General features: G+C 40.7%; 3 protein-coding genes across 3 annotated transcripts; all 3 read right to left on the reverse strand.

Annotated features, from left to right (window-relative positions):
* Nucleotides 1-2,920: 2,920 nt before the first annotated feature.
* LOC127781443 (BTB/POZ and MATH domain-containing protein 1-like) lies at nucleotides 2,921-5,200 on the reverse strand. Its single transcript, XM_052308397.1, has one exon. The coding sequence runs from the start codon at nucleotides 5,083-5,085 to the stop codon at nucleotides 3,925-3,927; it is 1,161 nt and encodes a 386-aa protein (XP_052164357.1). The 5' UTR covers nucleotides 5,086-5,200; the 3' UTR covers nucleotides 2,921-3,924.
* Nucleotides 5,201-7,561: 2,361 nt separating this feature from the next.
* LOC127781416 (BTB/POZ and MATH domain-containing protein 1-like) lies at nucleotides 7,562-9,228 on the reverse strand. Its single transcript, XM_052308365.1, has 2 exons — nucleotides 9,154-9,228; nucleotides 7,562-9,075 (listed from the first exon to the last, which is right to left on the reverse strand). Exon 2 carries the CDS (start codon nucleotides 8,975-8,977, stop codon nucleotides 7,826-7,828), a length of 1,152 nt encoding a protein of 383 aa, XP_052164325.1. The 5' UTR covers nucleotides 8,978-9,075; nucleotides 9,154-9,228; the 3' UTR covers nucleotides 7,562-7,825.
* A 2,768-nt stretch (nucleotides 9,229-11,996) lies between these two features.
* LOC127782090 (BTB/POZ and MATH domain-containing protein 2-like) lies at nucleotides 11,997-23,310 on the reverse strand. Its single transcript, XM_052309155.1, has 6 exons — nucleotides 23,205-23,310; nucleotides 21,678-21,690; nucleotides 19,373-20,317; nucleotides 13,306-13,447; nucleotides 12,303-12,485; nucleotides 11,997-12,089 (listed from the first exon to the last, which is right to left on the reverse strand). The coding sequence occupies exons 1-6, from the start codon at nucleotides 23,308-23,310 to the stop codon at nucleotides 11,997-11,999; spliced, it is 1,482 nt and encodes a 493-aa protein (XP_052165115.1).
* Nucleotides 23,311-25,154: the final 1,844 nt, after the last annotated feature.

The raw sequence follows: 25,154 nt of genomic DNA on the forward strand, positions 1-25,154 counted from the left end.
ACTTGGTTGATCTTGATAGATCTGGTTGTTGGCGGTGACAGACTCTACTTGGGTCATATATAGCAGAGCCAAAGTTGCTGAGGTGTCCCTCGTTGAAAAATCCACAATGACGATCTGTTGAGAAAGATAGAGATAACGAGGGTCCTGCTTTATAGGAGAATGCATTTCGATCAGGTTGTATCTCCCAAAGTCGAAGTCGTCAAGGAGTTTGTTATCGAAAAAATCCGTCTATTGAAACCCATCGCATTGAAACCTTGAAGCACCAAGTCCCCCAACCTAGCGCACCACTTTTGACGAACTATACCCATACAATATTTGTAGAGTTTGGGGATCGTTGGAACCAGGATATACGCGAGATTGTAGTAAAAGAGATAGAAGACAAAGATTTTTATATAGATTCAGGCCCCTTAAATGACATGTAATAGCCCAACTCCTGTTAGCCGAAGTCGGTGTTTTGCCTTTATATATCAGTATCACACAAGTGATAATCTAATCTAGTAGCATGGTGATATGGAGTTCTCACAAATAGCCGATGGCTAGTGTAGTCTTTGTTCTCGAATATGAATTCGGCGAGATTGGAGATAGCTCTAGATCCCTTACGTCAGCATCTTTGGCTCCCACATTTGGTTTGTCTAGATCTATATTGGCTTGAATCTGGCTCGGCATGTCCTTTCTCCTTAGGAGTCTGAAGATCATTTTCCTGTCAAGTAAAACTAGGAGATATAGAATACCTTATCTTTTCCAACTAGAATTCCTTAATTAAAGGATCTTATCTTCCCCGACTAGGACTCTAATACATTCTACTGTAGTATACAGTATTAATGCATTCCATGACCTCATATATAGAAGGTATACCTTATCCTTGGCAGTTGGCACGCAATAAGATTTATTTTTCAAGAAACCTACTGCGAGAATACTCTTGCTCGGTAGCCCGATTTGAAGAGAAAAAATGGGGCTCCATAATACTGCATGTAGGGATGGCAATTTTACCCATGGGTCCGGGTATCCGTGGATACCCGACCCGATGGGCACGAGTGTGGGTGTGGCTTTTTACCCATGGGCACGTCCGCCCGAGACCCGAAGACGTTATGGGCAATAGGCGGGTTTCATTTTTTACCCGTGGGTAACCCATGCCCGACCCAATACACATGTATTAGTTAATTTTGACTCATTTCTTAATTCTTATATCATTTCTCTTGGTTCATTTGTGATGCTAACTGATACTAAGTTGTGATGTAATTCAAATTATTGTTGATAAACGATAATTTGGTAAATTATTGATTTTATTTCTCTTTGTTAAATTACATTATTATTCATGTGAGATCCATTGGGTACCCACCGAACATATCTGCGCCCGCCGGGCATGGGTACGGGTATGAAGTTTTGCCCGCTAACTCTAATGGGTAGGGTTTGGGTGGGCAATGTCGGGCATCGGGTCGGGCATGGTTTTGCTCTACCCGTGCCCGACCCGATCCATTGTCATCCCTAACTGCATGCATGCAAGATGAGTACTAACTAGTTTATTTTTCTTTTCTCTCATCACTTAAAATATTTTTTCTCCTAAACTACTTATCCGATTTACGATTCAATCGTACCATTGAATTTGTTGCAATTAAATTTTTACAATAAGATATCACATGATTATATCTTGATAAAAGAAAAATATATGTTTCAGACCGTTAGAACTTACTTAATGTTCCCTATGTGATAGCGACATGTTTTAAAATATGCACTCTCTATATTTCACAAAATTTATTTAACTACTTGCCCCAACTCTCTCTCCTATCTATCCATGCATGCATGTATGGATTTAGCAACATTCAAAATGATTTTTGTCTTAAACTACTTATCTAATCTACCATCCGATAACACCGTTGTATTCGTTATAATTAAATCTTCACAACAAGATATCGCATGTCTATGTTCAGATGAAAAAAAACATATATTTCATTCCTTTAATACTCAATGTTTCATATGTGATAGGAATATGTTTCAACGTGTATCTTCATTGTGTTTCAAAAAAAACAATTAAATGTTGCAGTGACTGATTTTGTCGTTTCACTATGTATAACATATTGTTTCACCAGTGGTCAACTACAACATTTGACCGACTTTCTTTTTGCCCCTGCTGTCTCTCCTATCTAATCGATGATCCAATAACATCGTTGTGTTCGTTGTAATTAAATTTAACGATGTTTGTTGTAATTAAATCTTCACAACAAGATATTACATAATTATGTTCTAGTGGAAAAAAACATATGTTTCAGTCCGTTAATACTCAATGTTTCATACGTGATAGTAACATGTTTCAACGTGTCTTTACAAGTGTTTCACAAAAAAGTGTAAGTGGCTGATTTTTTTTCATCATGTATAACTTAATGTTTTAATATTTCATTGGTAGTCAACTGCAATATTTGACCGATCAATTTTCTTTTAGAAGATCGGGCACCCGATTTTTTTTGGAGAGGATCTGGCACCCAATTTGGAGGTGCCTCCAATCTACAGGGTTGATTTTATCGACGCATTTGCTTCAGTAAATTCTTCAGCTTAGTTAGGACTACCAATAGGAATTCTTCAGCCTTCTAACTATCGAGGACTACGATAAAAATGCAGCCTACCTTCGTACTTCGGCCTATCAAATCTCCTACTCCCTCCGTTTCACAATGCAAGTCATTTTAGCATTTTCCACATTCATATTGATGTTAATGAATCTAGACATATATATCTATCTAGATTCATTAACATCAAAATGAATGTGAGAAATACTAAAATGACTTACATTATAAAACGGAGGAAGTAGAAGACAAGCAAACAACTGTCTATGGAATAGTCCATCCATCCCAAAATAATCCAACTCCTAGCTACGAATTTAGTCATACATAAATATTGCTTGCACCTCAGTAACAATGCGACAGCATCCTGAATTTTGGACAAACTGTTTATAACAAAGTGATAAGCACAATACATGACCATGAAAAGCGCTGCATACCAGTAATTTAGAATAAATTTCAGAATAGGGGATAAATAATCTGGGTTGCCTTTAACCTTCTGTTAAGAGAAGGCCCAGAACAATCATTCTGAAAATAGGGACAGAAGCAGAGAGATGTACTGTCAATCACAGAACCACCTGACAAACACTTTCTCCATTCTAATCATATATTACAACAAAAAAAAAATAATTTGATATAGCACAATAATTATCAGTACAAACTGAGCACAACGTCCTGCCTCCAGAAATATAGGGCTTCCTTCTTTTTATGATAATTAGCACGCTGATATACTATTGCATCTTGATGCCCTCTTTTTAGAGGGCTAACAAATTGGCTCAAATCACAAATTGGCTATGGTCAGGGCCCCTGATCCAGGGACACGAGAAAAATAAAAACATGCTGCTCTGGTTGCTCTGGTTGATCAAAGAGAAGCACTCAGTCCTACTGGAAGTTCATTTAGGTTTCTAAAAACATAGGATTAGGAAAATTAAATACGAGGCTGTAGTCAAAACATACAAACTCATGTCAAATACTATTCCCGGCAAGTTAATTCTCAAGGAACCACAATAGTCCCCGACAATACTAAACTAAGTCAATGTTATTGCTATTGGTGCCACTATGCTCCCTCAACACCGCGATTTTGTTATGTTGATGCTTTTCCATTGCAACGGCGCAGGTCATCAGAGTTATGTTAATGTTGGGTTATCTTCAGTATCCAAATTTTGATCAAGGGCGCACAAAATAAATTTTGTGGAAGGACAACAGGTTATATGCCAGTTAATGGAAACAAAGCTTGCAAAGAGATAAAATAAACCTATCTATCATATAAACAGATAAGCACCAGAAAGGTGCTCCCAAAATGTAAAGAGTAAACTGACTACGATACCTGATTTAGGAAGAGAAGAAAGAATATCCATATCCCTTATAAATTAAACTAACAGCTCTTAGACTCATCTTGTGGAGCACTACCCCTTGGCATTTTGTTGAGCTTCGACATCTGCGCCACTGCATCCGCCAAGACAGACGGGGCCATTCTTTGGAGATCCTCATACCCTTTGCTCGCTGCTACACCCTTCATCTTCTTTGAACATGACATAAATTCGATGCAAGCATCCTTCAGATTGTCGCATTGGTGCTGATCAGCCAGTGCCAGCGTAGTCGCGACATTGTGAACATTAAGATTCTTGCAGAGGACGCCTTGGCATAGCAGCTTCAGCCTATCCACGGCGTATCTGTCCGCAGCGACGAGCAAGTGCCGGATCATTTCACAATTGTCGCGCCTCTCGAAACCGCGGGTCGCGGGGAACTGATCGGTATAGATGAATTGCAGCAGGGCCCTGAAGACAGCAGGCTGCATATCAACGATCGCGATAGGCTGCGTTCCCGGCTCCCTCAGCAGCCCGCAGAGCTCCGCCTTGAACACCGGCGACCGCATCGCGAGCACGAGCTTGTGCGCGGAGAACGGCTCCCCCGCGACATCGAAGGTGACATCTGCGCCCTCCTTGCTCTGCAGCAGGTTGGCAAACTGCCGCTTGATGTCGGGCGGCGGCACCAAGATGCGCGGGAACCGGGCGGTTCTCGACACCCGGGGGTCTCTCCTGACGACGACATGGAACTCCATGGTGAGGCGATCATCCACGAGGTAGGGCTCCACCTCGATCTGGCCCCTGGGGATCATCATACAGTGGAGGGCCTTGCACTTGTCGCCGAACACCAGGGCGTACCTGAGGAAGGGCTGCGGCGTGGAGGCCACCCCGGTGCGCTGGTCGACGAGCTTGACCTCGCAGGAGACCCACACGCGCGGGGTGGGCGCGTCGCCGAGGAGCCTGAGGTAGGCGGAGACGTCGTCGATGCCGGCGACGCCGTAGCCGTCGGCGTAGAGGCAGGCGACCCAGTCGAGGCCGGCGACGGAGAAGGCCCCCGACCTGATGGGCTCGTGGGCGCCCATCCCCTTGTGGTCGCTGTACCCGAAGATGTCGAACACGTGGACGCCCTCGCCGACGACGTCCGGGGCGCACGTCGACACCGTCTTCCACCCCGGCGTGAACTCCGGGGGCCCGCACGCCGCCGCCGCCGCCGACGACGACGACGGCATCTCTAGGTGCGGGGCGGCGGGGCGGAGGGGATGGGAGGGGATCGGGCGGCGAGCGGCGGAGGTGGAGGAGACGGCGGCGAGGGGAGGGGATCGAATGCGAAGAGGATTTGGAGAAGGCAGCGGCGACGGAGACGAGAGAAGGCCCAAATAGGGAAACAACTCGGAGACGGACCAACACGATGCCTTTTGCCCTTTTTTGGGCCTAGTTTGGATGGCCTAATGCCGACCCAATTAGGCGGCCCATGAACTTAACCCCATTCAGAAAAGGAAAAAGGCCTTACGGTTACAAAGGCGAATTAAATTTAAAAATATATTGTTTATTTTTTTCTCAGAAATATTCGGGATGAAAATTTTTAGCACAACTATACCTTCGTCGCTGACGAAAGCAATATAGTATTGCTGACACATTGCGTGAGAATGATGGGGTGATGACTGATGAGGGTTCTCCAAACCGTTTTTGAGTGGATACCGTCACCTCATGGTTTGGCGGTTACCACGTGATTATCGTGAAAACCGTATAATTACCATGAGATATACTATAGTTTTAAAAACTAAGAAAATTATCGTACGTGATAACCGCACGGTTTGTAAACTTTAGTGACGACGCGCAGCTTGAGTGGGAGCGTACGGTCTCGCACAGCCAATTTGCGAGACCGCACGGCATGGCTGCCCAACTCACTAACAGGGGCAATGGTTAATGTTTAGTCACATTGATTAGCAACTAATTAATAGCTAATTATTATTAATTAATTGCTAATTAGGATAATTAATCACTAATTAAGCGGCACCGTTGGACAAGACATTCGGTATCGCTTTTTCTTTATGCGACACTGTTCTGTATCGCTGTTTCCTTATGCGAGACTTCGACCCTTTTTAGATGGTACTAAGTCCCTATCATATCGGATGTTTGAACATTAATTATAAATATTAAACGCAGACTATTAATAAAACCCATCCATAATTTTGGACTAATTCGCGAGACGAATCTATTGAGCCTAATTAATCCATGATTAGCCTATGTATAAACATTCTCCAATTATGGATTAATTAGGCTTAAAAAAATTGTCTCGCAAATTAGCTTTCATTTATGTAATTAGTTTTATAAGTAATCTATATTTAATACTCTAAATTAGTGTCTAAATACAGAGACTTAAAGTTAAGTCCCTGGATCCAAACACCACCTTCATGTCCATGTAATTTTCGCGCAATAGTTGTGACGCATACTTCTGCCAAAAAAAATTGTATCCCGAATATTTTTGAGAAAATACAAATAAATGAACAGTATATGCCAGATTCTGTTTTTCCTTTTTATTGGAATAGTCTTCTGTTTTGCTTAGGATTTTCCTGTCGTAATTTTCCCTAATCTTCTTATTTAGTACTATATGGTAATCTACTGTGCACATATTGTTCTTACACGGGAATTGATACTATATGTTTCGTCAGATATGACTAATTTTATTTCTTCCTATCATTAATGATGCCATTTCAATCTTTTTCAGGTTATTATGTTGTTCATGTTATGCTGAAGAAGTGAAGATCACCTGAAAGTAGGTTGTGACATAAGGTAAACATGATTACATTAGCAGAGGGAGTACTAGAAGTAGAGTTGTTAGAGCATCTTTGGATTAAGTAAAACCTTGATTTAATTGGTTTAAATAGGTAATTTGCTATAGAAAATCAATATAAGAATTTGGTTCAGAACTAACAAGAGTTTGGTATCTTGTCCAAAATGGGTATTAAGTAAAAAAAAATGCTCAGACATGTTGGTATCTTCATCCTTGCCAAGGGCAATGGTGTTACAGACTTGCATCACCCCAAAATTAAGCACAGTTCCAGGAGAAACATTGAAAGAATTCTTACCAAAGGACCAAAGGTGATAATAGCTGATTTGTGCTGAACGAATAAAGGCAGCATCAACTTGCCCCCGTTTCACGTGATGCATTTAATAGATTAACTCAAATACAGTAGTAGAATACTCAGATTAATAAAACAAAATTTGGAGAAGAAAAAAGTTGCCACAAACACAGCACGTTCAATGTTTCACAATAGCTTCTTAGGCTGGAATCATAAAATTGGCATATATATAAAAAAAATCTACTGTTGGGGCTGCACTAGCTGATCAAATAGAAATACTCACTTAGTCCTCCAATTTTCAACTTCATTTCTCAATATGCATGGCTCTTAGAAAACAAGGACATATAATGAGCAGCAGAAATCTGCTTCTGAGGTCCTTAACCACTTCCCTAAGAAAAGGAAGTAAAAGCCAAAATAGACTAAATATAGCCTGAATGATCCTAAAAATCCCTCGAAGGAGATAATATAATAAAGAACCCAAAGCAGACGGTATCCTACTGCAAGGGTGGTCTTAGGCATAACATACAGACATCCTAGAAAATTTACTCCAGTCAAATAGTATTCCTGGAAAAATAATAGCAAATTTCACAATGAATTGATTTTTTCTACCTTTGTTCCACTTTGGTTTGGATCTTGAAAAAAGTTTATCGCTTGGAGCAAGTTTTGTTACAAATTTTGCAACTGGAAAACAAGCTCGGTACTGATTTGCAAAACCTAGTCTAATGTGCAAGTTAGGTATGTGAATTTACCCAAAAGTTAATTCTAAACACAATAGGTGCAAGCAATACCAGTGTTTAAGTTATTTCTATTTATATAGAGAGTAAAGTAACCACAAGGACCTGATCCAGTAAAAGTAGACAGATATCCATATTACTTATAAACTAAACTAATTACTGTTAGGTTCATCTTCCGGTGCATTGCTCTTTGTCATCCTCGACATTTTCTTGAACCTGCCCATTTTTTCCTTTGCCTCAGCGACGAGAGAAGGAGCTGTGTTTTCAAGATCCACAAACCCTTGGGATGCCACTACATCATCCAACATGTTTGGACATGACATAAATTCAATGCAAGCATCCTTAAGCATGCCACAATGATGTTGATCAGCCAGAGCCAATGTAGTTGCAACGTTACCAACACGAAGATTCTTGCAAAGGATGCTTTGACACAACAGCTTCAGCCTGTCCACAGCATATCTGTCTGCGGCGACAAGCAAGTGGCGGATCATCTCGCTGTTATCGTCTCCCTCAAGATCACGAATTGACGGCAACCAATCGGTATAGATGAACTGGAGCAGGGCCTTGAACACAACCGGTTGCATATCCACAATGCTGATAGGCTCTGTCCCGCTCTCCCTCATCGGCCCGCATAGCTCCGCTTTGAAGACAGGAGACCGCATCGCCAGCACAAGCTTGTGAGCCGGGAAGGTCTCCCCCGCGACATCGAACACCACATCTGCCCCTTCCTTGGACTCCAGCAGATCGCCGAGTTGCTGCATCATGTTGCTCGGCGGCACCTTGATCCTCGGGACCGGTCTAGCTCTCGACACCCTCGGCTCCTTCTTGACAGTGACCACACACTCCAGGGTAATCCGATCGTCGACGAGATACGGCGGCGCCTCGAATTCGGTCCTCCTCATCTTGAGACAGCTGACCCTGTTGGATTCATCGGCATTGAACACCTTGAATGTCTTGGCATCCGGCTGCGCCGGCGCAGCGGAGGAGGCGAGGCCTGTGGTCTGGTCGACCAGCCTGACGTCGCAGCACGCCCGCACCTTGCCTCCCCCCTGGCTCTGGAGCTCGAGGAAGGCGGTGACGTTGTCTTCCTCGTCGTCGAGGAGGATGACGTGGGTGTCCGGGAAGAGGAGGATGGCCCAGTGGAGGCCGCCGACGACGAAGGTCCCCGACGTGACGTGCTCCTCGCGGCCCCTCCCCTTCATCTGGCTGTACCCCAGGATGTCGAACACGTGGGTGGCCTCCGCCGTGTTGGGCACCACCGTCGAGACCGTCCTCGGCACCGACTCCATCTGGTGCCGCTTCATGCCGCCGCCGCCGCCGCCGCGTCGGAGGTGGAGGGCGGACGAACGGATTGGGGAAAAAAGAAAGAAAGAAAGAAAGAATCGAACCACCGGCGGCGGCGCTGCGAAGGAAGGAAGGGCGGGTTAGTACGGCAAGCCGGAGCGGCGGAGGGGAGGGGAGAGGGTGGAGGGGATCGAACCTTGAGAAGATCGCCGGCGGCGGCGGTGGCGGATGGAGGGGAAGACGAGGACGAGGGAGCCCAATAGCAGATTGGGCCGAGCCCAAACGGAAGGTGGTAATATCCGCGGTGAATTTTAGACGGAACGGAACGGAGTTTTTTGCGGATTTTTTTTTTTGTTGGGATTTTTCGGTTAGCTCTGCTCCGATCAGGAGAGGAATTGCCGGCTGGCGCTATAACTGATTTTTTTTTGCAAAAAAAGAGAGAGTAAATTTAACCTAACCCTAGGTATTATATGGTGTAAGTTGCACAAAACTATAGGGATTTTGGTATATGAAAAATAACCCTAATTATTATATAGTTATAAAGTTTCACAAAACCACTATTGATCATTTTGATATGATCTATCATATTTTTTTCTATAATTATATCTCCAATTTATTGTTTTTTATTCATCATATAAATGATATATCCATGTAACTGAAGTTTTTTTAAAAAACTTTGATATATGAGTATATCAAATTTATTAACAACGTGGTTTTCCGAAACATTAGAAACATAATTTATTAATATGTCATGTCAATCACTGTGATTTTATACAATTTGATCCTAATAGGTGGGATTTTATAAAATTGATAAAAAATAATTGAGATTTTTCATTCGTCTTCTTGAAATAGATTATATTATTATATTGGTCTGACTTTGTGAGAAAACCCAACACCAACAAGCACAGCTCGTAACACCATGCTGCAGGCGGCAACAATCATCAAAAAAGCACAAACACCAGACAATAACATACTCCGTATCACCATAGAGGAAACTACAGACAGATTCCACGGCTTCACTTGTTATAGCTGCTCCAGAATCATCCCAATGTCTAGTGTTCTTCATTTTTTTAAAAAAAGAGCTGCTCCAAAATCGCTTTGTGCCACCATTCTAGAATAACTTGATCTTCTTATTTTAGCAAGATGCTATATTTTTATAAGAAGGATATGGATTTATAAATGACATACAAAGGAGAATTTATAAGAGCATTTTTAAAAACCCAATCATTTGTAAGTTCTAACAGGCCACAAAACCCAGCAGACACTAGCCACTAGCCACGCACCCACACTCTGGACTTATTCTTCTCATTCAGCAGCCCCAAACACTCCCTGAAATCGACAAGATTTTTTCGGAGGAATTGCTAAAGGGTATTCAAACAAGATGTGATTAGTAGTTTCAATCTTATTACAAAAGTTTAAACTCGTTCTCCCTCCTCTCTAAGGAAACATTCCTATATAGTATCGGCCACTTAGAGGCAAAGGATAGTACACCCCCTCCCCCACCCCATCACTTTGTTCTAAAGCACATGGCAGCTTCTCCACCACAAGAGAAAATGCTTAAAAGGGATTTTGCTCTTCCACACCTCCACCATTTCTGTATATTCTATACATTGTATGCATTTAGTGAACAAGGTTTTCTTCCTATTATAGGCCAAATAATATAACTTTGTCCCTCTCCTTCCCCTCATCAAACTGACACAAGTTAATCATACTCTTTAGTTCAGCAAGCTCATTTTCTCTCCGCTCATAAAGATTTCTTCTAAACACCAGCCTCCAATTACCCCCATCATGCAAATCTCTCATAGTGGCAGTGCAACTCTCATAATGTAATTTTCACTACATGGCAGTATGCAACATTTTTAGTTTTTTTTTCTATGTACCAACAGTTCTCACTTATCTTGTTTTAAATCTAATTGTTCAGTTATTTCTTTATTTTTGATATATGTAGATTGATTTCCATGGAGCTCCTACAGCTGTTTGAAGGGAAGAAGAAGAGAACCATGGAGAAGAAAAAAGAGAGTCATTGATGAAATAATAAAACTGTGCTTGATTTCAGGACTCATGGAAGGTAATAATCAATTCAAAATTGCATATTAAATTTGATATATTTGCAGTGCAAATTATAGTGCAATTTTCACTGAAGGGTATTGCAATTTCTTCTGGAATGCATTTTTAGAACTTAGGGGAGCCCAACCATTGCATTTTTTGTATGATGAAATATCTGTACTTTTTTTAGATGCCTAACAGTTTGTTTCCTTTTGATTTTGATAGGACAATGAATATACCCCAAAAATTCTACAAATTTTGCAGCTAAATTTGTCATTAGTTAAATCTGATTTCCTGATTGTTCAGATTTTAATTTTTGTTATATGGTTCCTTTTCATCAGTGGCGGATCCAGGAAAAATAGTCACCAGTGTCACTCTCAATTTTTAACACTAACTAGTTGTTCAAAAATTTAACACTAACTGATTGACGATTCATGATTGTACAGGGCTATATGCTAGTAGATTGTAATGGATTAATAATAGATTGAAAAAAAAATACAGTAAACAAGTTAATTAACAATATATGCCAACAAAATATAAAATGTCAACAATAGTTACCTATTATACTTCCACCTCCACCCTACGAGTAATTCCCATGTTTTGAAAGAGAGCTATCACGTCGTCATTTGGAATTGTAGCTAGTAAAGCTTTCTCCACGAACCATAAGATAGCATCATTCATAAATTCATCACTAATACGATTCCGTAGTGCTGTCTTCACAATCTTCATTGCTGAAAAACATCTCTCCACTGATGCCGTAGCAATAGGAAGAACTAACACTAGCTTGAGGCTCCGATAGACCAAAGGAAAAGCAAGATGTTTTTTTTATCGACCATCAACTTAGCCAGTTGTGAAATAGTGCCTAATTTCCCAAATCTTTCATCTGCTCGAACATTGTCAATGTAAATCTGAAGCTCATGATCAAGATCCTTCAATTGCCTTGCATCAAAATCATCCGGATAGGACTTTGCTAGCTCCATTAGATGGTCATGCTTAAAGGAATCGAAGGAACCTTGGACTGAATGCAGCCATATGAGTAAGCAAGCTAGAATTTATCTCATTGAAATGATCATTGAACTCTGTGAGCTGCAAGTCAATAATAGGATTCAAGCAATCATATCTATAATGTTGATAATTAGTGCGATTAGTTTTTCTCCTTGGTTTATGCCGATCTACATACTCTTCTTCCATGTCCAATTTAGGGAGACTGTGCTCTTCACAAAATGAGTATGATCTCTCCAAAAGAGATTCCCAACCATCATCCCGAACTTGTTGAAATCTCTGTTTGGTTAATTTCACCTCTAACATGGCCTCCAAAATATCCTTGTCTTTCCTTTGTAAAGACAGTGCCAGAGCATTTGCATGTCCCAAGATAAGCAACATCAAGTGCAAATGAAACACGAAGTCAAAATCCTTGACATAATCCAAAAGACCACGTGCTTGACATTTTTTCCCATCATTTGGACCATCTTTCTCAATATACTGAAGTACATCAATAATGTCAGGGAACAGATTATTTACACTCTTAAGAGTTTTATAGTGAGAACAGCAACGAGTGTCCCTGGCTCTTTGAAGAGACTGCTCTTGATTTAGTCCAGTTCCACTGCTAAGCTGCCATTGCTTATTGCTTTCGTTACTCTCTCTTGTTGACTTTCTCGTATCATATCTTTTCGTTTGCAAGAAGTTTTCATATGTATGTTTTGATAAAGCCGAGAAAATGAATATATGGAGAAATTTTAAAACTGGGAAACTTTATATGAAGCACTAGCTTTTATATGATTTTTACTCAAATTGCATCTTACATACTTATATATTAAAGTTCAGAGACACTTGTATTTAAAAAACTTAACTGCAATTTTTTTAATACAAATCATTTCCTGCTTCCAGGACTAGATTTAGACCCAATATGTTGTGAAATTGGGAGAGGCAAAACACAATGATGGCTGAAAAGCGAAGAAATTGAAACAACACTTGAGACCATTGTTCTTGATTTGCTTCGTCTTCTTTCCCCTTGCACATCGTTTGATCTACCACCGTGTGTTTGATTTCCAGTTCTAGCATCTCCCCTCTCATGTGTTTTGGATCTCTCTCTATTTTTCTGTGTTGCAAGGTATTCATTTGGGCCATGTGAAGATAAGTACTCTTTATGTTTTCCCTTCACTAGTAAATGCTCATGTATTGCAACGGACTACTGAAAATAGCAAAAGTAATTGGTCTCGAACCAAGATTTTTCATCTTAAAAAACAAAAAGAAATGTTTATGCTCAGAAAATTAAAAAGCTGCAGCCTAACTACAGACTCACCCAAATCCAAATGCCTTCTCCTTTCCGCACTGAAGGAGACAGTATTAGAGCCTGTTTGGGGGAGCTTCTAGCAGCTGCAGTTTCTTCTAGAATCTCCAGTTGCCAGAAGCTCCCCCAAATAGTCCAGCTTCTTACCCAGATTCTGAGAATTTTATAGTTGTAGAATCTGGAAAATGTACTAGAAGCCAAAAGCTGGGTTTTCCAGCTTCTCCAGATTCTCACCAGCTAGCTTCTCAGCAGCTGCTTCTCAGAATTTTAAGCTCCCCAACTTTTAGAGAGCACATGTGTACAAAGAGCAAGCATCGTATTTACATGTGTTTTACCGATATTATTGCCTAAATGTCAGTGATGATGGTGATGGCAGACTGATCACCACTACTACCATTGTCTTTTAATAGTAGTACCGATAAGATCATGGGCTGCTAATATGCGTTCTCAAGCAATTTACAGGAAGAGGCAATCGTGAAGATGCTACCTTTTATGGCCATGTCCAGTGAACATCTTAATGCATTCTTATTTGTTAAGTCTAGAAAAATACTAGGATGCAATACTGTAGGATGCATGTGAAGTCTCAACCCACCGTTGATTTAGAAAAATGAGACCAATACTCAACTCGATGGTAGTGTTTGTGACACAATACGTTGAGGGCTTGTTCGGATTATAGGAAGGAAAAACATAGGATAGGAAAAGTATAGGAATATAAAAGGAATCTAAGTGTAAAACAGAGAAATGAAAAACAAAGGAATACAAAAGTTGAGAGCATTCGGATCACAGGAAATTGATTGCCTAGGATTTGCATGCAGGAAAAAAAAAAGAGCTCAAGGTGGATGGATTTTTCATGTACTTTTACTATGAAATCAGTATCAAAGGAAACTTTCCTTTGGATTTCCTACAACCAGTTTTCATGATCCGAAAGACAGGAAAGGAAAAAAATTCCTATGCGCAGTATTCCTCCAAAAATCTTGTGAAGTTCCTCTAATCCGAATAAGCCCTGAAAGTAGAGGGAAATAACATTATGCACCATTTGCAGGACATATCAATATACCAAATTAAAAATATGGCATGTTTAATCACGTCAATTGGTGGCTGGAAATTGGCACAAACATCACTCCTAAACTGACTGAAGACATGCTGACACGACTGGATGAACCTGTTAGAGCAGAGAGTATAATAACTAAAAGCTACTACCTCTATCTTTTAATATATGATGATGTTAACTTTTTGACAAGCATTTGACTATTCATCTTATTTAATTTTTTTGTGCAAATGAAAAAATTCAAGTCATGCTTAAAGAATATTTGATAATAAATCAAGTCACAATAAAATAAAAGATAATTATATTTTTTTAATAAGATGAATTGTTAAATGTATCTCGAAAGTCAACAACATTATATATTAAAAAACAGAAGGAGAATGAAGCAGCATGCTGAAGTAGTGAAGGGAGATTATAATATGCACCAGGCTTTTTTTTGCGATAGCAGATACCACACACAATAATGTGACGCAATTACACATGTCATTTTCTAATTTGATATATTGATTTGTCGTGTAAATGGCACATAATGTTATTTCCCTTGCTATTTTAGCTTTACAGCTTTATTGTACCTGCCTTGGTCTCAATATCACAAGCCATGTGGCATCTTCATGTGCTTGGAGTTGCGTGAAATGATATAGATCTCACAGCTTCGTCCATTCACCTCAACATTGTTTCAGTCAAGAATGGTTTGTGCCAATTTCTAGCCGCCTACACAATTGCATATGGTCTATGGGTGGACACAGATACAACAATTTGAGTGTGGACAGCTATATTAGAAAAAAAATGCCCTTACAATATACCTTCATAATTGATATAACAATTTAGAGACATAAGTAACCATTTTAATTTCGGCACAAACAACTAGAAATGATGCTTCCAATTGAAGGGGAGAAACAAACTACTAGATAGGCACATGAGTATATTCCAAAAAAACAGAAAAGAGGTAGAGGTTGTTGGTCATGTGGATTGGGGGGGGGGGGGGGGGGGCAAGTGACATAAATATATGGGTATAAGTGTGGAGTCGAAATTGACTGGGGGCCTTGGCCCCCACCTCCTTATACATTGTATCCTCCCCTCTGTTTTCTATGTTGATTCCCATAACTACTACAATTTCAGTATTGTGCATGTAGCAATTGAAATTATTCCAAACAACATCACAATAAGAGGAATATACTTATAAACATTTGCATTTAGACTTCTAATTTTGATAAATATTCAAACATTGTTGAAGCAAATATTGGTGTACACCTTTATCTTATAGTGAAAAGGTAACAATGCATCCGTCAAAGCCAAACATTACGTTTCAAGGCCAAGGGTTCAAGTTGACAACCATTGTTTGATAAAACAGTGCTAAGAATGGTACATTTTAGAACGCTTCTATTGATGTTCACACAACATGATTATAGCTAAGAACATTATTTTTTCTTTATCTTTTGAAATGTAGGCAAGAAAATGCCATATATATGTTGATATAGCAAGAGAGTTCAATTAGCCTCTACTAATGCATTTTTTTGGTACACTTAAAATGTCTCCCTGGCTCCAAAGCCCATTGATCAAGACGGACAAGCGAAAATAATAAGAATTTCCAGCTGGCGCTATTTTAGTGAGTGCTTCATTGAAGGCTCAATTGATTTTATCTTTGGGAATGGCAGGTCTTTTTACGAGGTATGACACAAATATTTTGGGAATGGTAGTGCCCCCATATGTGAAAATAGGCTTTTTCAGGTAGGATAAAAACTACCTGCAAACATTTTCGATTTTTAATAGCCTATGGTTGCAAGCGGTCCATTTATTCGTATGTGAAAACTGATTCTGACCTCCTACAATTCTTCCGTTTTATAGTAGTGTGAGCCTGAGTTCTAATTAGCTAGTCAGATAAGCTATTTTCTTGTTCTTCATGAGCACTTTTCTCGAACCGCTAAACAATACGCTTAATTCGTGCAAAAGTTTTCTATATATTTTTTTAAAAAAATCAAGTATATTCATTTTCATGTTTATTGTATTTAATACTCGATTGATCATGCGCAAATAGCTTGGATCATTTTGTGTGGCTTTTTGGCGTGTTTTGCGCATAGCTTCTTGTTGTCCACCACTCCTGCATGGTTGCGTAGTTTCTCCACTTTGATGGTTTGATGTGTAGTCGCAACCATATGCCAACATTTTCCTAGATTCTCTTGGAAAGGCATCAATGCGGGAAGTAATTGGATCGTTGTTTCTTGTGCTGCTCGACAAAGCGACAATGTAGTTGGTTTGGTCAATTGATTTGCAGCATGTGTACTGTCCAAACTCTATTTTCGATTATTAGCCATGAAAAGAACTTAATATTTTGGCGGGGTCTATGTATCCCGGATGGGATTTTTGAAATCTGTTGCAACTGCACCTTCAAATTGGAGCCGATATGTTGATTTTGCAGTATATTGGCGTGCTCTGTGAATTTCCATCGGATCGTGTCATCGGTATTTGTTGGAGGTGCACCATGTGCAGAAAGGCCAAAGATAGACAAATTCATGGAAATGCTGCAAAGTGGTGAAGAGTAGGGATTGTAACTCCGCGACCCATATATTGCTGGCCGGTGAGTGTATCTTTGACTATCATGTACTCCCCCCATCAACACTTGGAAGAGAGTTGGTACTACAACTGAGGGTTTGAATGTTTATATACTTGGCACCATTTCTGAAGTGATCTCTATTGCAACATTAAAGAGTGCAATGTCTTCATCACACAGAACTGGTAACCCTAGCCATGGTTTGTTCGGCTATATGTCCATTCGTACCAAAGACATCTGACAAGTAGGGCACAAGAGAAGAGTTGCAAGTCGAGCAATCCTAGCTCTTTTGGTCTACAGACCCATTCCAGTTCACTTTGTATTTTCCACATAACATGTTCTCTCCTCGAGCCCATAGGAACTGGGTATCAACCGATACATCGGGTCTCAACACTCAGCTAGTCAGTGGGATTGAATTATATCCATGTGGAAATTAAAATAGTGTAAGTCTTGCTCAATGTGTTTATAATGATAAAACAAATCACAACAAATAAATAATAATTATATATTTTTTCAATAAGACGAATGGACAAATTTAATTATCTCTAAAAGTCAACGGTGTCAAACATTAAAAAACGGGGGAGTAGAATTCTACTCTTAAATCTACCAAGGATATTGAATCATACTACTACAGAATTTCATCATCTCAACACCAAGCATACTGATTCATACTGCTACAGAATATTGTCATCGCAACACCAAGCATATCGATTCATACTTCAGAATCTCACTATCTCAACATGTATTAGATGGTATAGATGATAATTAAGCTGGTTCACAGACCAGAACAGGTTCAGATAAAGTACCAAGTCCAAGTATCTCACAAATTCCGTGCAAAAGTACTAACTAGTTATAAAGGGTGTATCAACCTTTAAGTTTTGTTAGAGGGGATAGCATTTAACAGTAACTCCAAAAAAGAAAAACGAAGTACTGATACATGTTTGTGTTTTCATAAGATATTAATGTAAAATGTGTTCTCAACGCATGAATGTACAATGATGCTTAAAAAACCACATAACTGTACAATAAGAGGCGTGCTCCTTATTAAGTCATGAAACAGTGTATTGCAGGGTTCAAATATCAAAACTTCAAAAATTCAATTCTGAAATACAATAGAAACATAGGCTTAAGATAATAACAATATGCACAGGCCTAAGAGCTAAACAGGGCCCTCAGTTAACATCATTTATCCCTTCAACATTGTCAACTAAGACCATGGAGCTCAAGTATTTCATATTACAGCTGGTAACTTTGTGATTGCTGATGTAGAATATTTGCCTAACGCTACAAGCTATTTTTAAGTTAGTCTCTGTATTGGACGATACCCCTCTTCTCCCTCTAAGAACTCTCTGAGGTTGTTGATCACATAATTCATAACCAATCGGAATGGTGAAAATGAATTTCCACCAAAATACAATCACCCCAGTGACAGCACCAACATAATTCCAATTTATTTAGTATTCCATATCCACTAAACAACTGCATCCTATATTATTCTTGACTCTGTTTTGTTGATGTGCATGAGACCATAACAGTGTAAAACACTAAATCTAGATCCGATTTAGACCATCTGGACTGGGATATGCAGTATTAAGCATGGGAATAAACAGGAACAAATATGTTGCATATAATATTATAGAAAAAAGTTATATAATTGGAACATAGACCTTTCACAGAAGCAAAACGATTCATATGTTCAGTTCATCAACAGATAAAACCAGTAAGATTTACCCAAAAATTATTGATCAAACTAGCCATTAGAACTCTTGTACGAGTTTATCTAAGAAGAGAGCATGCTTTAAAACTCTTGTAGCCAGTAAAATCTGATAGGTAATCTTATAATGAGGCTCCTCATCCATGTGTTCAATTCAGGATGAGCTGCTCTAGCAAAAGGTAGATCACTGATGATGAGGCTCCTCATCATGCATTTAAGAACCCAAGCTGATCACTGATGATGCCACAAGAAAAGATTGTCTGCTCTCTAGAAATCAAAGACTAGCAATCTACTCATTCAGGTCAAAAACTAAACTAACCAGAGACAGTCTAAGATAGAGTTGTGCCGCTCATGCGTTATAACATTTGATTCTTTCCTCCAATACATCAACTAAGACAGAAGTGTATCTTTTTTTTCTTGAGATTCTTATAACCTTGTGTTGCCAACACAGTATCTATCACCGCTGAAGCGGTCATAAAATTCAAGGCAAACATCCTTAAGCTTGTCATAGTTGTACTGATCAGCTAAAGGCTAACTTCAAAAGTAAGAAGAAATCCTAGTGGGAAAACATCAAGCTTGTAGGGAAGTAGACATTTAATATATATATTCATCTCATCAAGTCCTCAGCAGATAAATATGTAGCAAGGTGTTCATGCAAATACTAAACTAACCGTTAATAGCTTTAGCTTTTGATGACCTGAGGTCCTGACTACCTTGAAAACTCACTCCTAATAAATAAACAGGTTCATTAAACAGGAAGCTGCTAGTCTACCTTTTGTTGAGCATACTCATGTTCACAAATGCATCCACCAAGACTGAAGGACAATTTGTTTTGAGATCTACAAACCCCTGTGTCGCCACAATATCATCCATTGAAGAAGAGGACATAAACTCAATGCAAGCATCCCTGAGCGACGCACAATGATGTTGATCAGCTAGGGCCAAGGTAGCTGCCACAGTCTGCACATTAAGATTCTCACAGAGGTCACTTTCACATATCAGCTTCAGCCTCTCCATGGCGTAACGATCCGCGGCCATGAGCAAGTGCCGAATCATTTCACCACGGTCATCTCCCACAAGATCATCAATGATAGACAATGAATCAGTGTAGATGAAATGGAGCAGGGCCTTGAAAACATCAGGCTGCATGTCTTTGATGGGTAAGACCTGTGCCCCCGCCTCCCTCATCGGGCCAAAGAGCTCCGCCTTGAAGACCGGCGATCGCATCGCGTGCACGACCTTGTGCTCCGCAAAGGTATCCTCCCCGACATAGAATGTGACATGGGCCGCCTCCTTCGATTCCAGCAGCTTGCCAAGATGCGCCGCGATGTCTGACGGCGGCACCGCGACTTTGGGGGAAGATTTGGTCTGAGACACCCGTGGCTCTTTCATGACAGTGACAACACACTCGATGTCCAGGCGATCGTCGCGGAGATACGCCGAGGCCTCGAATTCGCTCCTCCTCTGGGACCAATTAGCCAACGAAGCAAAACTACTGGAATCATAGCAGCTTAACACTTTGGGCAATGTCTTTGTCACTGAAGTAGACAGGCCGGTGGTGTGGTCGAGCAGCCTCAGGTCGGAGGACGCGTGCACCTCGACGCCTCTGTTGAGGAGATCGAGGTAGACGTGGATGTAATCGGAGCTCCCATGGCCGTCGGGGTAGAAGCGGATGGCCCAGTCATGGCCGCCAACGGAGAAGGCGCCGGACCGGACACTACAGCAAAACAACCCAACGGAGACATCTTGTTTGTAGGATAGAGATGTTTTATTTCGTCTCCCACAGATAACTGAGACGCTTTTATAAAGCGTCATAGGAACGTCTCTGTTTACACCGTCTCAAAATTATGGAGACACTTTTTAAAGCGTACCTATATTATTTAAGACGTTGCTAGAGACGTGTAAATTGCATCTCTACAAAATATAGAGACGCTTTTATAGAAGCATTAATATAGGCACGCACATCTTAATATATTTGATATTAACGCTTTCATCTGGGCTTGAACACAGCACCTGCAGGTTGCAAAGTTCATGCACTAACCAAGTCATTAACGTGAACAATCCTGAAGGTAAATAGATAGTTTTTTTTATATTGCAACTCTGCAAACATGCGTCCTGGACGCACTTGCTGACGCCCATCCCCCTCTTCTGGCTGTACCCGGTGATGCTGAACATGTGGCTTTCCTCCACCGTCTCCGTGATGCACTTCGACACCGTCTTTGCGCGTGCCATCTGGTGAGGCGGCGGCGGCGGCGGCGAGGGTGGATTGCCGGTGGGGAGGGAATCAAGAAGCAACGGCAACATGTCAGGGTGGGGTGAGAGAAAAAAGAGAAAGCACATTTGGAGCAAGAAGTAGTGGGGAGTGGAGGGGAAGCCATGGGAGCGAGCAAACGTTCGGAGGATGGCCGGAGAATGGGGCGGCGGCGGCGGCGATGACGACGGCGATGAGACCGCGGCGGAGTTGTTTTCGTCTTTTTTTTTCGTTTTTACCTCTTTCTAATTATTTTTATCTGACTGATAGATGGGCTTTTTTAAGTGGGCCGGGCCAGGCCCATGGATTTTGAGAACTACTACACCACGGGATTCCGTTTCAATGGGAGATCAATTATGACGCTGACATCTCCTCCCCTGCTTCTAGCGCTTGGTCATTCCAATCTCCCATTTCCAACCATGTCATTAAACAATATACTCGTTTAGAGCTCCTACGATGTGTGATGCACATATGCCTCGTAAGTATTAGGTACCGTATATGATTCATCTATGTACTGTACATGATACTTAGGTATTAGACATACATGTTACCTAAATTCTAGGCATGGTACATATGAGTACCAGGTCTAATATTTACTCAGGTAACTGGTCTGGTATCTATATGTATGAGGTCTGATATTTAGATACTGGGCCTGATACTCATGTATCGGATTTGACACATATAGGTATCGGGTTTCATATCTTTATGTATCGGGTCTAATACTTAGATACCGGATCTGATACTCAGGTATCGGATTTGACACATATAGGTATCGGGTCTGATACTTAGGTATCGGGTTTGATATCTATTTGTATGGGTCTGATACTTAGATACCGGATCTGATACTCAGGTACTGGATCTGGTACATATAGGTATCGGACCTGATATCTATATGTATCGGGTCTAATACTCAGGTATTGGATCTGGGTACATATAGGTACCAGGCCTAATATTTATATGTATCGGATCTAATATTTAGATATCGGGTCTGATACGTGATACTCACGTATCGGATCTGATATTTATAGGTATCGAATAAAAAGAAAAAAAATAGTGTATATTACACGATTATTATAATTATGCTAATGCAATTTTTCTGTTCCATACCAAATCTTAAAAGCATCACAACCAAAAAAAAATAAAATTAAAAACAAAGCAAGAAAAAAGGGAAAAAAAGTTTAAAAAAAAGTCACATGAACGGTCCAGATATAGATGAATTGTAGTTAGGCCAACAGATTCACATGCCCAAACGGTCCACACGGGCCGGAGACCTGTTTGTCAAAAATCTTGTGCAGGAAAAGGAAAAACACATGCATAGTGCCGGCACTCTGTGAAAATCATGCGCGCATCGTCTTTCTGATCGAAATAGCGTTTACCATTAGTGACTTAAGTTATCCCGTTCCCACGGAATAGTGTTCTCTATATTTTCTCATGGATTTTTAGGTTGGATTGCTATTTGTGATGCAAAGCGAGATAGAAAAGAAAATCAAAATGTGGTATAAGCCTATAAGGTGGAATTACTTGTATGAATCTAAATTCAGATTTTGTAAAACATATGGATTCTATAAATTGGTGTGTGGCTCCATGGGTAAACACCAATGATCCTATTTTTTTACTCTCACTGAGGTATGTTGTCGGTGTACGGGGCATTGTGTTCATCAGTTGCCTAGTACCTTTATTGTTTTTTTTAGAAACATGGTATAATTTAGGCACTCATATACTCACGCGCATACTCATCCTTATAAACGTGCACACACTCATCGTATCCCTTTGAGCACCTTTGAGAGATTGGGTTTGTGTCATCACATCCACATACGCCTCACTATTCAGTGACGAATCTACTGCCCAGCAACCCCAAGCAGTTGCCCGGGCTCGTCGGTGGATAATCCACTAAAATTTCATATAATTGGGAAAATTGAGATAGAATTTCTATAGTAAATAATAGCTTTAGTGAAGTTAGCCCAGGCTCTAAAATAATTCTAGATTCGCTACAGTCACTATACTATTGATTGGTACATCGTTTATCACTAAAAAGAATAATTAGGTAAATACAAACATCCCCTGCCAAATGAAAAGATTTTCCCTACAGCTAACACATTACTCTCAGTAAAATAGCCAAAACAACAAAATGAGGGGAATAGCCTTTTGGTGACTGCCATACAGTCACTAAATAACTTGTGACGGCTTGCCGTCACCAAATATTCAATTTCGTGACCAATCAAGTGTGATAGGCGTTTTGTGACGGCATGCTGTCAACAAAGTTCTTGGGGACGGCATTCTAACTTTTCGTGACAGTAAGGGGTAGTCACCAAAGATCCGATCACTGGTAGTGTACCGGATCTGATGAAGCTGCCGCCCCCCATGCCCTTGTGCCGGCTGTACCCCAGGACCTCCAACACGTGCACGCCTTGCTTCGTCTTCACGGCGGACGTCGACTTGGTCCTCCTCGGCACCGCCATGCTTGCCGCTGCAAGAGGGAGAGCATGATGTTTCAGAAATTGGAGAGGAGGAGGAGGGGAGGAGGGGGAAGTGACGGACCAGACGAACATTGCGGTGATGGCCGCCAGCGGTGGCGGCGGAGGAGGAGGAGGAGAAGACGGTAAGGAAGGCAAGGCGACCTATTTGTTTCGAACCTACAAATGCAACGCCCACAAGGCCAGAATGCACAAGTGGCCCAATGGAGTGCTGCTGAAATTCAGTCACCTGAAATTACTCATTGTAGAATGCAAGTGTTTTTTTTCTCTGTTATAGGTGGTTTTTGTTTTATTTTTTAATCTAAATTTGACCTTTCTGCATGCAATTTTGTAAGTTTTTATGAGCTATAAGTTAATTTTCATATAATATTTAAAATTTGTGTATGTTAGACCCTTTGGAACAAAGGAAGAGGATTGTAAGATTCGTATGGATTGCTTCCCTACATCCCTCCATAAGAAATTTAACATGAGCTCATATCTCATGTTTTATTTTTCCTATGCTAGCTAAGTCCAATGCACATTATCTCTTCCCCCCCTCTCTCTCTTCTCTTCTCTCTCTCTCTCTCTCCCACACACACATAGGATTTCCTGTAAAATTGCTGTGTTTCAATTCTAAATTCTTATGCACCAGCTAACGCGATATTACTTCTATTGTTCCTATGTTTTGAGATCATGTAGTATTGCAATCTATTTCCACGTTTTTCCTATTCCGTGTTAAAATCTTGCATTCAAATGTTGAATTATTAGTGCTCACTGGATTGAAAATATTGAAATAGTCCAGCTTTGTTATCAATTATTTTATTTGATCATAAAAGGTCTTACTCTACGTTCTTTCAGCATAGTAACGATATATACGAATTGACGTGGTTTGCCCGTCAGGGCACACTTTTGGGTTCCCGCAATATTGAAATCCTGCTGAATAAATGCATTCCGCACCACCACTTTCACTTCGGGCACCAACTATTTTTCCACCGCACACACTTTGACTAGTCAGGGCATTTGAGGGGAGAAAAGAAAAGAAAATAACCCATACCACTCACCTCTCTTCCAGATATCTTCTCCAAATCCACCACCATGACCCCCCAAAATCCACCATTGCGAGCGCTCTCACTACAATCTCTGGCTACCCTCCCACCCATCTCCGGCGTTCGTCAACCCTCCACCAACTAGGGTGTCTGTTTCGATATTGGTGGACCGGTGGCGGCTGTCTCCAGCGAGATCTGAAGTTGTAGCCTCCGGTGAGCGCTTGATGTTAAAATAGATAGCATGCATGGATTTCTTATCGTAGCTAGTAGCAACAGGCAGACACTTTGGTGAGTGATCCCATAAACATTTTGGACTGCTGGTTCCTTCAGCCGTCTTGTACTTATCCACATACCAGCGCATGAGGCTTAGCCTTCTGAAAAATATATAGCATATTCTATTCTAATTTTTCCTTTCACAATAATATATAGGATTATTGTGCAGTGGAAGCTTTTTCTATGATAAATGGAGGATATGATAAGAGAACTTTTACGGTACATTCTACTGCTAGTATATACTAGCAGTATATTTGATCCAACGGTGTAAAGTCATCTGATTTTTTTTCTAATTATCCTGCAGTATAAATTAAATAGGGTAAATTTGTCCTTTTATCTTTTTGCGTGGAGGGTATTTTTGTAAATTCATGCTATCTCACTTAGTCATATCCGTTTGCCCGGCACCCAGTCGAAACCGAAGCCGCTCGGCTCGAAACAGCCGCCGCTGGTTTCTTTCGGCGTCGCCTCCGCCGCCGCCAACCACAATCGGCGCCGCCGCCATCGGAAATCGATTCGATTTCCCTCCTCCTT

This window comes from Oryza glaberrima, chromosome 8 (assembly GCF_000147395.1).
Source record: "Oryza glaberrima chromosome 8, OglaRS2, whole genome shotgun sequence".
NCBI classification, from domain to species: domain Eukaryota; kingdom Viridiplantae; phylum Streptophyta; class Magnoliopsida; order Poales; family Poaceae; genus Oryza; species Oryza glaberrima.

Bases quoted from the DNA above. Each gene is read 5' to 3' on its own strand.
- LOC127781416 (XM_052308365.1), bottom strand. From the start codon at position 8,977: ATGAAGCGGCACCAGATGGAGTCGGTGCCGAGGACGGTCTCGACGGTG.
- LOC127782090 (XM_052309155.1), bottom strand. From the start codon at position 23,310: ATGGCGGTGCCGAGGAGGACCAAGTCGACGTCCGCCGTGAAGACGAAG. The intron at 13,448-19,372 runs GTAGACTAGCAG...TAAAATTCTCAG, and splicing joins ATGAGTATGCTCAACAAAAG to AATCTGGGTAAGAAGCTGGA. The intron at 12,486-13,305 runs GTGAGTCTGTAG...GATGTACTTCAG, and splicing joins GAGAAGGCATTTGGATTTGG to TATATTGAGAAAGATGGTCC.
- LOC127781443 (XM_052308397.1), bottom strand. From the start codon at position 5,085: ATGCCGTCGTCGTCGTCGGCGGCGGCGGCGGCGTGCGGGCCCCCGGAG.